Source organism: Heliangelus exortis, chromosome 1 (assembly GCF_036169615.1).
Source record: "Heliangelus exortis chromosome 1, bHelExo1.hap1, whole genome shotgun sequence".
Lineage (NCBI taxonomy): Eukaryota > Metazoa > Chordata > Aves > Apodiformes > Trochilidae > Heliangelus > Heliangelus exortis.
The window spans coordinates 45037152-45051066 of NC_092422.1; the positions used below are offsets into that span (position 1 = coordinate 45037152).

General features: G+C 41.1%; 1 protein-coding gene across 1 annotated transcript; it reads right to left on the reverse strand.

The window, feature by feature from the left end:
- Positions 1-9384: 9384 nt before the first annotated feature.
- SLITRK1 (SLIT and NTRK like family member 1) lies at positions 9385-13364 on the reverse strand. Its single transcript, XM_071741728.1, has one exon. The coding sequence runs from the start codon at positions 12768-12770 to the stop codon at positions 10692-10694; it is 2079 nt and encodes a 692-aa protein (XP_071597829.1). The 5' UTR covers positions 12771-13364; the 3' UTR covers positions 9385-10691.
- Between the last annotated feature and the right edge of the window lie 551 nt (positions 13365-13915).

The following is a 13915-nucleotide window of genomic DNA, read 5'->3' on the forward strand; positions in this document are numbered from 1 at the left end:
GATGTCTTAGGATACCTCAGACATCCAAGACACTCATGGAGCTCACAGGAATCACACAGTGCCTCTGAAAGAACTACAGCCTTCTAGAATGGCAGATAGAGGCCAGATGGGATAGCCCAAGACACCTGAAAAAATACTATATTTAAAAGTTGAATTCCATGTAAAGTTTCTGTTTAAACCGAGCTAAGACAATTTGTATTCTTTATTGACTATACCAGCTAGACCTTTGATGACTGTAATAAGAGTCTAGACATGAAGTTTGAAACCATATGACAATATATATTCACCTAAATTTGGTGTCTTAGTCTACAGTTGAGCTGTTCTTGACATACTAAAATGTCATATGTACCTTTAAAGTTCCCATTCCTGCCCACTGATTATGCAAAAAACCAAAAGTGACTGCTCAGCTTCAGACTTCTATGCTGCAGGTATGAGAAATAAAGCATAAAGAATACACTGAAACTCAGCTTCAGAACCTAGTGAAAACCATAATAGCCACATCTATTAATCTGATGCACATAATCTATAATCTATGTTTTCAGCAATGTGGATTTTTTACTAGAAGAAATGCCTCACATGGGGAGAAATAAAAAAATAAAGTATCTTTTTTCTTGGCCTCTGTCCTAATACTGTCAATTTCGCTTGTCAATTAGTGTCAGTTGTGGTTATATTGATCTGCATGCTTTATGGATTTTACATAGAATTAGATTCATTCTACAAACCCAGACACTACAGCAAAGTCCATGGCTTCTTAATGGACTACTGAATTGACTATTAAGGCTACTTTTCTAAGGAGTCAGGCTTAGCTATTTTAATATTTCTCCTTTTTTTTTACCAATTTTTTTTTGTTGTTGTTGTGTCATCAGAAGGAGACCCTTGGGGAGAAAAAAAAGATCACAAAAAGCCTTGTTTAACAGTGCAGTATGTTTCTATTTTACTGAAATGTTATCCTACTTTCCCATATGAAGCAAGATACCATTAAATATTAATACAGTGTAAAAACTTTACAAGTAAATAGAAATCTATGAGTGTCCTAATATTACACCATAAATCACCAAAGATAAGCAATTGTATGTGTAATTGGTAGTATTCTTGTTCTCTTTTAATAAACTCTAGACAATGAAAAAATATTTGAAGAATACTGTGCATCTGCCCTTTTATATGTGTGTATTATTATTATTAACTCTTAAGTTTGATCCTGAACGTGATACTCATAAGTGAAAGATTTATCACACTTTAACTTTGCAATATAAAAGTTAAATATTTTAGCTATGATTTAGCTCACCCAACCTTAGAAACTTCAATTCAGTTACAAACTGAGATATCAAAATTCATGTGCTCACGATACAGCTGTGTTTCAGCCAGAGAACACTAAATACATTTTAACATAATAATCTATAACACTTGAGGTATGCTAAAGCATCTTGCCTGGACTCAAGCTGCAAGTCTAGAAAAGAAAATGTGTTAAGAATGTGCAGGTATCTCAGGTACTCTGGGGTACTTAAATAATATCTGAATACTGTCTGCAATTCAAATGATAAAATTTTAAAAATTCAGTTCCAAATACCCACTCCAAGAACAAAGAGGGTGTGATTATGTCTGAATGTCATTGGTTATAACTACAGAACTACAGAACTCTAAATTAATCCTACTAACCCATTTTAGTAGTTTTAATATAAAATATTAGCCTACACGACTAACAAAGATAATTCCTGTTTAAATAAATAAATAAATTCATTGATCATTTTTGTCTGCTTGTCCGGTCAGGCAGTGTCAGTCAACAGACAAGGCAGAGTCATCACAGGTGGTTACAGCTATCCAACAGGATTTCTGAGAAGGAATTTTATAATCAAACTCTAATGAGTGGGAAGATGAGGGAAAGATCATAACAGCAAAAAAATCTACAATTTTTAAGCCCACTAATGCATCTCTAGCTTAAAGTCTGAGCCCATAGTGGAGACTATGCATATTCACACTTCTAAATGAGCTAAAAGTAGAATTAAATCCTAGGACTAAAATCCAAGTACAAATTGGTTCAAGTTCACATTGCCAAGGGCTAGTTCCCTCTGTATCAATTTTGTCCTGGACAGAGCTAGTAGAGAACTCCAAGAAAAAGATGGATTATTTAGTAGAGATTTTCCATTATGGATTATCTGTTATGGGCTACAGCTCCAGCCAAAGAGGTATGGATTACCAGTGCAAAAGGATCCATGTCACACAATTCTGTTTTCTAAATTTCCTCTTTATTCTACTATTTTTTGACAACTCGTTCCTGCATGAGAGATTAATATTGATTCCTCATCATTCCAGACAGAGCAGAGATATACAGCTAACTTTTCTCCCCCTACAGGAATAATTGTTTTTTAATTCAGTAAATAGTGACATTTGGAAAACTACAGAAGCATATATTTGGTTGGGATTTAGCCTAAATATATATATATATATATATATATTCTGATAAAACAGAAATATTTATCATTTCCATTTGTTTTCTGTACCATGTTAGATATAATTAAGGCTCCAATAACACCAGTACTGTCAACCCTTCTATAGCAATTATCTTAAAGAACTAATGCCGTATACTAAAATTAAGACCAACTTTTACTAATAGTAGCATAGTCATAGAAAGACCTTTCAAAAGGCATTAAATGCTTCCCATTCCCAAGGGCACTCTTAGCTAATGCCAGTAATATCTTTCACTCTGATGTTCAGACCTGCAGTTCTTCTTTCTGAATAATTTCAGCAAATCTGCAGGGGCTAGAACCTTTATTTAGTGCATTCCTCTTGCTCATTCTTATACTGTCCTATTTTGTTTGTGCATCATGTTTTTACATTCAGAAGTATGTATATGTAAATGAAAGCATGAAAATACAAAGAAAAAAAAAAAGAATAAAGAAAAAAACAAAGTGAGAGAGAAAATAGGTTTGGGTGGTTTTCTCCCTATAGGATATATGCATCTTGATTTACTATCAGAAAACCTTTAAAAATGAAAGGTGTCATCATTTTTACTTCTGTTAGTATTCTGCTATTAAATTCTTTGACATACATAATGTCATAGGGAAGAACACAATATCTGATAGAGTTCTAAGACCATTGCAACAGTGAAAATGCACCCAAAAATTTAGAAAATTGTTTCTATGTCAGTGGCTTAGAGATATTAATTGACCTAGTTTTTTGAAGAATATTTCCAGGACAGGATTGTCTTTTCATTCACACAATTATTTTTCAACTACCATTATCTCCATCACATACTAGATAATATTTTGAGTAGATCCTATTTATCAGTATTTTCTTACCAAGTTAGTGAAAAAATAGAGAAAATTCCGCAATAAAGACACCTGATAAAGTTGCTTTTATAACCATAGATACTAGTTTTGATACATTTGCTTCCAGAACTGTGACATTGATTAAAAAATCTTTCACTGTTTTTATGCTTTCATTCTCTCAATTTGAAAGTCCATATTGCCTGCAGACTGCCCAGTACACAGTAGTGACAACTTTGCTGTGCCATTTTCTGGGCAGCTTGATACATCCACTTACAATATGACTAATAGTCTCTGGGGTGTAGCCACGTATTCTACATGCTGCACTTAAATCTTTCCTACCATCTGTCTTCCCTTTAAGATATCTCATGTGAAAAGGTTGTTACTGTGTGTCCATAATTAAATTATATTTTACCCTTTTCAATCCTCCTGTGAAAAACCACTTACAGCTTGGCACTTCCTTTTCATAAACCAGGTTTTTTTTTCTGCAGTATTTTCTCATTCATTGCACGCATTTATTTCTCATTGTGATCACCCTAATGACTTCAATAATGACTGCAGCCCTGGAGTATTGTAGTTGTCATTTATATTTCAAGCTTGACCCAAGAACCAGCTATTTACTATTATAGTAGCAGCAATAGCTCTCATGTTTTGTTGTGAGGGGGTTTGGGGTTTTGGTTTTGGTTTGTTTTTTTTTTTGGATACATTTTAATTTTCTTGTTACTTTATGATGTTTCTATTACAGTTATTATGTACTATAGCAATTTCTAAAGGCATTGACTGAAATAGTAGTCCCATACACAAGTAGCAATTAGGATGCAATCCCCAAGTAAAAAAGATGGCAATTTGAAAAGACAAAAATAAAACCCAAGTTAGGTAAACAGTGTATGGTATACATCTGACCTAACTGATACCCTGTAAAAATTAAGAGTCCTCCATTAAAAGCTAATTGTCATGTCTTGGCTAATCATCTCTGATAACATTTATTTTGTATAATTTCAAGGGTTTGGTATAGTTTTCATGTGCATTTAATTATCTACAGTGCATGTGTATATAATTAAGCTACATTTAGGATTCAACTTCTCTGCCCATTTATTAGACATGCATTGCCATTTGTGGTATCTTCATGTACCTTGCCTGGGCACTAGCTGACCATATGTCCTACAAGCCTTGATTCTATTCTATCAACAGCATGAAGGTGGCTTGGATACCAGGGTTTTTCAAATTATTTGTGTGGACCAAGCCACCAGCCACTCAGTATAGATCAGATATCAATTCAGTTTTTCTCACATGCATGTCTACTATTTCAAATGCCCTAATGCCACCTAGGTTCCAGTTGCCATTTCAGAAATATAAGGATGTGCCTTAGTGTTTATTTTGGAGCTACCAGCCTCATGCACACCTCTCAGACACTCCAGGACAATTCTTAGAGCACTACTGGCTTGTTCTACGGCAGTTCATTCAAGCTCATCAAGTTGGGTGAGACAAATACCACCTATACTATAGGTTACACAGGGATCCAGAAAATGAGTCACATCCCCTATTTTTTTTTTACCAGACTGCAGTCCTTCTTAGTTTCTTCATAACTTCTCTTTGTTACATTTTCCACTGGTCTCTAAAGTTTCCATTGTGTCTTCTCAGACCATCTTTACTATCTGAATTCTCATTTCAAGGAAAAAGAACCATTATCTTCCTTTTCTTTTGTTTCACTCAAGTCCCATTTTAAGGTACCTTGTTTGCTAAATTTCTCACTTGCAAGAGAGTTGCATCTGATTCAGAAATGATAACATAATACAAACCAAGCTTGACAATCCATGCTTGGAAATGTTTGAAAGAAAATCTTGAGGAGTCTGTCTGAACAGTCACAATATGAATAAAAGCCACTAAAGTTAAGAGAATTTGTGTCACTGTTGAGGAGGGATCAGTCATGCTGCATCATGGAAAGGGAGATGGATGGAGAAGGAGTTCTGATGGCACCAATATTTCTACAGGGCAAATGCTATTTGCTAGAGGATTTTGGGCCACTGATAGCATTAAAACAATGGCACTTAAAGCAGTCATTCACATTTAGTCAACTCAGCATCTTCTACAGTGGGCTGTTTCTGCCCATTCTTTCCTCTGTTAAGAAATTTCAGTCTTAACCTTCATGTGTTTGATGCAGGAGACTGCTGTTTACTTCAGGGGAATCTCTCCTGACCTTGTTCCTCCCTCACATAACTGAAGAGTGTATTTAAGAAGCATATGCAGAAACAGAATCAGAAACTTTACCTGCTAAATGAAACAGCTCAGTATGACAATATGTCAATTGACCTGTTAATTAATCTTGGAGGAGTAGTACTGATGGATTTCATTTGTATTTCTTCATCTATAAGAAAATATCATAAAGGTTTCTAAACCTCATAGAAAATTATGTTGAATATCATCTCCTGCTACAAGTTAACCTTTTAAACTACCACATAGTCATAATGAAATTAATGTAATAGAACACAATACTTGCAATATTTTGTGCTACTATTCTTGTTCTGGACAATAAAAAATATTCTTGTGATTTTGATTGGACACATCCATACTCCTAATACCACTTAAACAGATTATACATTATACATTTTAAACAGATTATGCAAATACCTGGGTAATCTTAGGGGATCCATAATCAACACAAACCATTAACTACACTTCCTGACTTGTTCCCAAATACCAAAAAAACCCAAACCAACAAAGTACTTATGTGGCAACCTGCTCAGAAGTCTCAGTCCCATTGCCTGGGCATTTCTGTACCATAAATCACAAAGAATTTGAAAGAATTTGCAAAAATTTGAACTGCACAAGCACATGGAATAAGATTCAGCCACAGAAATTTTCCTACTTCACTTCAAGTACATACCTACAGAAACTTTTCTCAATATAAAAGGAACTACCTGCTGAAGCCCAGAATCATCTAAGAATGCTCACTTTTAATCACCTGTGAACAAAAATGTAGCCAGATCTGCTCTGATTCAGAGAGTATGAACTAGACTGAACTCTCAAACAAAATCCTTTTTTGTTTTGCAACTGAACAAGCCACTGACAGAAATACAAATAGAAAGAAGTTACCCCTTCACTCAGAGCTACTTGTCTTTGAAAGACCTTTGTATTTGAGAGCCCAGCAAAACTTCTCATGAGTAATGGAAGCTGGACATTATTCTGTCAGGTAAGAAGAGCATTTTACTGTTTCTTGGTGCCCTAACTTTCTATCTAAATAGTTTTCCCACCAATTTAAGAAAGTGTGAAGTGTTCACCTGATGTTAATGGCTGTTCTACCTGACTAAAGACTAGTAAACAAAGCCTTCCATCTCCTTCAGATAAAATCAGAGCCCCCTCTTGCCAAAAAAAAAAAAAAAAAAAAAAAAAAAAAAAAGCTGAACAATCAATAAATTTCTGAAAACAAAATAACATATTCTTGTGGTTACACTTCTGCTCAAAATGATACATATGGCTATTATTTGGCTTATAGCTATAAGTGGCTCCCAGACTTCCATTCAGACTTCTGCAAGGGCATGCAAGAGGCTACCATGACATAGACAGACATAGATTTCTATGGCAATAGTTTAAATTCTAGGATATTCTTAGTTAAAGTGTTTGCAAAAAAAATATATATTTTAAACTAAGTAAACAAGATATCTATTCCTTTCCTGTTTGTCCCTTCAGAAACAACAGAAATTTGTTGACTGTGATGATTAAGAAGTTATAAGAAGTAACTTAATGTGATATATGTAATGCCTGAAGTTGCAAGTTTCTTCTTAAGTTAGTGGATAAAAATGCAGGTTTTGACGGAACATGGATATTATATAGGCTTCCAGTGTTAGAAGTGTTGTCATGACACCTAGACTTTATTAAAATGAAAAAAAAAATCCCAAACAAAACAAAACCAAATGATCTAAACCAAGCCCAAAACACTTTTTGTTATTGTTAATGCTGTACAGATTAACTTATTTAACATACTTGAACTTCACTTTTCTTCAGTCATCTCTTTCCTGTTATCCTTATAATCATCCTCAATCATCTCTTTCCTGTCTCTTATTTTTCTCTTTGACTGACTGTTTTGTTTTCATCAAACAACCCTGGAAGTGCTAAACATGAAAATAAGATAAACATCATAATTCAAAACCTGGCAATTACTATTATATCATCTCAGAGACTTAGGTGATTTAAGTGTCTGAAGGGTGAGTGTACACAAGATGGAAGAAAAAATCCTGTGAGTGTTACAACCAGAAAGTGACATGGAAAGAGTTGTTTTGTTATTTTACCTCAACCTATAAACAAGGTGATAAATGCATACCTTTAAAACTTGAGTTGATCTAATATTTCTTTTAAGTGTGCCAATGAACCAGGACTCCAAGGAACACAAATGAGAAAAGTTACAAGTCTATGCTACTCCTCCATGATAACATATAAAAAAGGTATATATTTAGCATTATATTCTCTGGAATGCATGCATGTCTGATCTCAGTCAGTGAATTAATACCTTTAATTTATGAAATGGTTTATCTTCCATAGCAGTGTTTGCAAGATAACCGTGATTCTTTTAGTATGGGATCTAACTTTACTGTTCTCAGAACTTTAGTTTTATCACCAAAAAAAATCTGGAGAAGGCAGAAGGACTTTGATAGTTATTTAGGGATGCACTGGCTTATTCTTAAAAGGTTTTTTGGACGATGCCTAAAGTAAAGTTGATGGCCTCCTGAGACAGAAATACTGGTTCAGATGTAAATGCATTTTCTTTTTCATCTCAATCTGGTAGATTGCACAATGGCAAACTAGTCCCTCTACTGCCATCACTTTGTCTTAGTCAGAATGTCCTGGCAGAAGAATCAGCCTAATAAAGACTGAAGAGGGAATAAAGAAGGGCCCTCGAAATAGGAACCGTTTGTATAGTTAGGCAGAACATAACATTTTCAGAGCTACATAGCCAAACATCAAGGTATTCTAGGAGACTGCAGACCTTTCCGCTGTGATAAAGGATTCTAGAGGATTGATCTATTCCTCACGTTTAATACTTCATGAACACCTGAGAACAGGCTCCTGACTCATTTTCAAGAGTGTATCTATTGCAATGTGTATGTAATGTATGTCTGTTTTCTCCTCACATATCCCAAAGGCAGGTATTTTCTATAAGGCAAACCGAATCAGTATTTGAGGTTTATCAAGTCCCTTATGGTGTTTTACTCCTTAAAAGGATTCTCTGCCTGAAGAAAGCCAGAAGCAACGTGACTGAAATCCTCCATATCTCCACTGGGACTTGAGCTGTGAGTTAGAAGTGATCTGCAGGAGCTTCCCCTTTACAGGGTTTTCTGAGTTTAGGGATACTTTCCCGCACAGAAACAGAATCAAATCCAAGTTGACTGAAGTCCAACTGCAGCACTGCGCCCCGGTGAGGGTTTTTTAGGGGTGCTGGGGGGGCGCTTTTTTTGTTGGTTTTTGTTGGTGTTTTTTCGATTTTGTGTTTGGCTTTGGTCTTTTTTCTTCACTCAGAAGAAAATAATAAACATTTAATAGCAAAGGGTGCACCAACCCATAGCAAGGATGGGAAAGTCCCTTATCTAATTAGTTTTCCCACTTGCAGTATCTGCTGGAGCCCCCCCCCCCAGGCAGCAGCCCCGCCTTGCCTGCAGTCCGGCAAGCTGCCCATGGGCCTGAAGTGCTGACCGGTGAAATCTGGCTCCAGCTTAATGAGACCGAGCTAAGCAGAGTCAATTAAATCAAATTCCCACTAACATCCCTAATATATCTGCAGTGTGTGCAGCAGAGACGGCAAGAGCAAGAGATTCACAGTATTAATAAAGGGATTCACTGCCGCATTATAAAAAAAAAAAAAAAAAAAAAAAAAAAAAAAAAAAAAAAAGGCGAGAGAGAGGAGGCAGGAAACTTCTCTGTGTTATTTATATTGGGGAAGAGGTGAAGGAACGGTCTTTGTGCCTCTGTGTGTAAATGAATGAGAGGAAGGGAGAGAAGGAGGGAAAGAGAGAGGGAGGGAGGGAGGAAAAGGAATAAACACAGAGAGCACTGAAAGGAGGCTTTGTCCCCTAAACCCAAATAACCCGCTTGCAGGAACTGATGCTGGAAAAATGGTAAAGACCCGGAGTTGAAAACATTTTCACTTTTAATACTGAAAAAATATGCCATTATAAAATCCTCGAATAGAATTAGTAAGTTTCACTTGCTTCCTCAGTTCTGCTTTTTTCAAGTTATAGTAAGATTTACAACAGCACAGAATTTTCTACCATTAAACTTTGCAGCCTAAGCACTAGAGTGACATTAATTGGTCATGCTTAACTGCCTTTGATTTTTTTTTTTAATGTTCACACTGTTACCATAATAGAAATAAAGGGTACTAATTTTTACATTCAGATGGAAAGGCAATACTGAATATGTATATTGAAAAAGAGAGAAAAAACAAAACCAAAGCCTCCCCCCTCCCTGAAAAATGAAACACAACCCATCATCAACAAAGCAAATTTCTCCCATCAAAGTAAATCCAACCTCAAAAAAAAAAAACAAAAAAAAAACCAATGAAAATATTCATGCAACTATGCCTTAAATAAAAACTTTACAGTTTTTTCCACAGTAAAAGTACGATCTCTACTGCCTATTGATCACACAAAAATGGCGAAATGGCACTTTTTATTATTATACTCTATTTCGTATATAGAAGGTTTGATACGAAGGGACTTATCAGGTAAGAGGGATGATGGTGTGAACTAGACGCTGCTTCCCGTTGGGGGCTGGAGCGTCCCTGGGGTGCGTTGTATCCATGCGAGCCATGCAGCACTTTTTTTTTTTTTTATTATTTTTTATTATTATTATTATTTTATTTTTGTCCATTTGTCTGTTTCGGAGTCGGAGTTATTTATTTACATTACATTCATGCCTTCGTGCAACTTTCCACTCCTGCTTTGCTGTCAGGAGAAGGCCGCCACCAGCCTTCCCTCCGCCCCCCTCCTCTTCCCGGCCTCTCGGAGAGGGGTCGGTCCACAGGGGAAGAGGGAAAAAAAGCACAACAAACCCCAACAAAACGGAACAAAAGCCCAGCAAAAATCAGGAGCCGCTTTTGGCCCGGCTGCGAGGTCCTCGCTGGTTCGTTGCAGCGCACACCCCCCCCCTGCAGCGCACGGGCGGATGATGCGCCTACCGCGCCGGGCTGCGCGGGGCTCCGGGGATGAGTCGGGCTTCCCACCCCTCCCCCCGCTACCGCTCGCCGGGCCTCGGTGCCTGCTATGGGGGTCGTGAGGGGGGGCGTGCGTGTGTGTATTGTGTTTCTCACGAAAGGTAGCCCAGGTGCCGAGCCGCCCCCGGCCGGGGTTTGACGCCCCACCGGCCGGAGCGCCAAGGGCCGGTCCTCGGTGCCGGCCGGCCCCGGGTAGTGGCCGGTTCCGTCCCCCCGCCGCCGCCTCAGTCCGACAGGGAGTGGGAGCCGCAGTCGTAAACCCTGTGCGCCCCATCGGCGCTGTAGGGCCCGTTGTGCCAGTAGGAGGAATCACAGACCGTCTGCAAGGAGTTGATTTCAGATGCAGAGGAGTTGGCGTCCCTCCTCTTGGACCGCTTTCGGTTCCTCAGGATGAACACCAGCATGCCAACCACCGTGAAGGCAGAGGTCACAAAAACCAGCAGGAGCCCCGGCACCAGCACCGAAATAGAGACCCGGCTGGTCTCCAAGTAGGAGTTGGAGTGAGTACCTGTCTCTGTCAACCCGGTGCTGTTTTTGTTGGTAGAAGTTAGTGTGGGCGAGATTTTTAACTGAGGGCAAATCACGTCGTTGGAGAGAGACTCGAAATCCTCCTTGAAGAAATCTTCAGGGGACTCACACCTCAAGTCGCTCATAATCACCTTGGGGCGTAGCATCTCCGCCCACTGTTTGAAAGGCACGATAGGGCAAGTGCAGTCCCACGGGTTGCCGTGCAGGTCGATCTGGGTGATGGAGGTGAGCTGGTCCAGCACCCCCGCCACCGGGAGGTACATGAAATAATTGTTGTGTATGCTCAGTTTGGAAAGCGAGACCCCGGCGAACACGTCTACGGGGAGAGACCTCAGCAGGTTGTTGTTAAGGATGAGGACTCTCAGCTTGGGCATAGCGTTGAAGGTGCCTGGCATGATCAGCTGGATCCCATTAAATTCCACGTTCAGATACTCCAGGTTTTGCAGCCCAGCGAATTTCTCCCGGGATAGGGTGTCTAAGTAGTTGCTATCCATGTAGAGCCATCGGAGATCAAAGAGGTTCTTGAAGGTGTTGTTCTCGACGGTGGCGATGTTGTTGTTGCCCAGATCGAGTAAATTCAGCTTCCGGTAATCCAGAAAGTGTGATTTCCTGATGGTGTGTATTTTGTTGTCTCTCAGAAACAGTTCCTGCACATTGGACGGCTTGGGCTTCAAATCCACCAGGCTGCTCACATTCCTGTCATTGCAATTAACCTTTAAGCCCGAGCCAGGGATCTGATCACAGCTGCAGATCTGCGGGCAGGAGACAGTAGCCGGTATCTTGCTTTTCGCGCTGACTGTCGACACGGCAGCAGTGGGTCTGGTCTTGATTTGCCAGTTGACAGGAATCTTTGTACCTCCGTTTGGACCAGATCCTGGTACGGCAGGGTCTTCTTTGCCATGTATTTTAAAGGGGGTTGGAATGGGACCAGGATCGCAGGTTTCTTCTTCGGCAGGGGGAGCAGCTAGGCTAGAATCCACTCTGTTCTTTTTGCACAGCTCTTGCTCTGTGGTCTCATTTAAATCTTTGCCCTGCAACCTAGTGGGAGCCTCACAAATCACTCTGCCGATCAAAGCGTTTTTGGGTATGTTTTCTAGCCATTCCTTCAACGACAGCAGATCGCAAGTGCAGTCCCAGGGGTTATCCTCTAGCAGGATTTCAGCAATGCCTGGGATCTGCTCCAGAACCTCCTCGTAAGGCAAGGTTTTAAGACGGTTTCCCCGGAGGTCGAGGTGGGTGATCGGCACATACTGAAACACGTTAGGGGGCAAGGTGCTGATGAGATTGTCATTTAAAATCAGCACTTCTAGCTTGTTTAAATCCCTAAATGCTCCCGGGTCAATATCCCGCAATAGATTAAAATCTGCCTGGAGGTATTCCAGATCGTCCAGCCCCAGGAAAGTCTGCTTCCTGAACGATTTGATCTTGTTGTTGTTTATGTGCAAGCGTTTCACCAGCTGCAGCCCAAGAAAAGCCCCAGGAACAATCTCATGCAAACCGTTGTTTTCCATGTGCAAACTGACTGCATTGTAAAAGTTAGCAAACTCATTAGGGAAAAGTCGAGTCAGGGAATTTCCATGCAGGAATAAATGGTAAAACTGGGAAGTTGGGGCGGTGAAATGTTGCAGGCTGGTAAATCCCTTTTTCTCACAGTCTACGTGCAAATCCCCTTCTATCTCGTTGCAGGCACAGATCTTCTCTTTGCAAACGTCCCCTGTAACGTTTCCAGCAGCGAAACAAAGAGACGTCTCCAGCAACAGAATCCAAAGCAGCATTTTTAAACCGAGCTATTCATTCCCGATCTCGTCACAAAGTAACAGCAACCATCCTCCTCACACGGAAAGCAATTCCAGTTCCATTCAATGCATGAAATGTCCAAACCACCACCGAAGGGGGAGAAAAAAAAAAAATGTGGGGAGGGGGAGCAAGGAGGGTCGGCGGAGGGGGCACGCTTTCTTTTCTCCTCTCTCCCTCTCTCCCCCCCCTCCCCCCAACGTACAACTGCAACAGCCCAGATTCCAGTCAATAATCCACAAACTATCCAGGCACGTACTGCAAGGCACGCGGAAAAAAAACAAAAAGGAAAAAAAAAGACCAAAAAGGAAAAAAAAAGTAGAAGGGAAAAAAAAAAAAAAAAAACCCAAACCAAAAACCAATCCCCCGCGTCGATCGCTCTCCCTTAAACGCCTCCGGGGCAGCTAAGTGGAGGTCTGCCGGCCGGGCTGGCTCACCGGCACGGGCGCGGTGCTGCTGGCCAGGGGCCGCCGCTGCATGTCGGGGAGGCGCGGGCGGGGAGCGCGGCGCTGTCCGCGGAGCTGCCGCTGGGCGCGGGGCCGCGCGGGGCTGACCTTGCCGCGGAGCCGCGCTCCTCGCCCGCCCGCCCTCCCTCCCTCCTTCCCTCCGGGCGCTGTCCAACAGCACCGGTGCTGAAAGCTCGCCCCGGACTAGGCGCTGGCCGCCCGGCCGCCGGCGCTGCGCCGCGCCTCCCCCCGCTGCGGTTCACGGCCGCCCATGCCCGCAGCCTGACGCGGGGCCGGGGCCGCCAGACCGCCCGCACGCCCGCCCGCACCGCCCGCACCGCCCGCACCGCGCCCCGCCGGCCGCCCTGCCTCCCCTCCGCGCTCGCTTCCTCGCTCGCTCGCTCCCTCTCTCTCGCTCTCGGCTCTTCTCTGCTGTTTCTTCCGCTGCTGCCGCCGAGTCGCACGCTCGCACACACTCACATGCACGCAGAGGGAGAGTTGCTAAGAGGCTCTGCTCGTTTCAACCTGGTGCACTCTGAAAGATCTGACACCCTCTGCTGAGCTGCAGTGGCAAAAATCCATCTGCTGAGGGAATGCTGGAGAAAAAAAAAAAAATCAATCCACGTACAGGGCAAGCGTTAAAAACGTTGGCTTTAAAAGCTGTCGATCTATTTAGATGC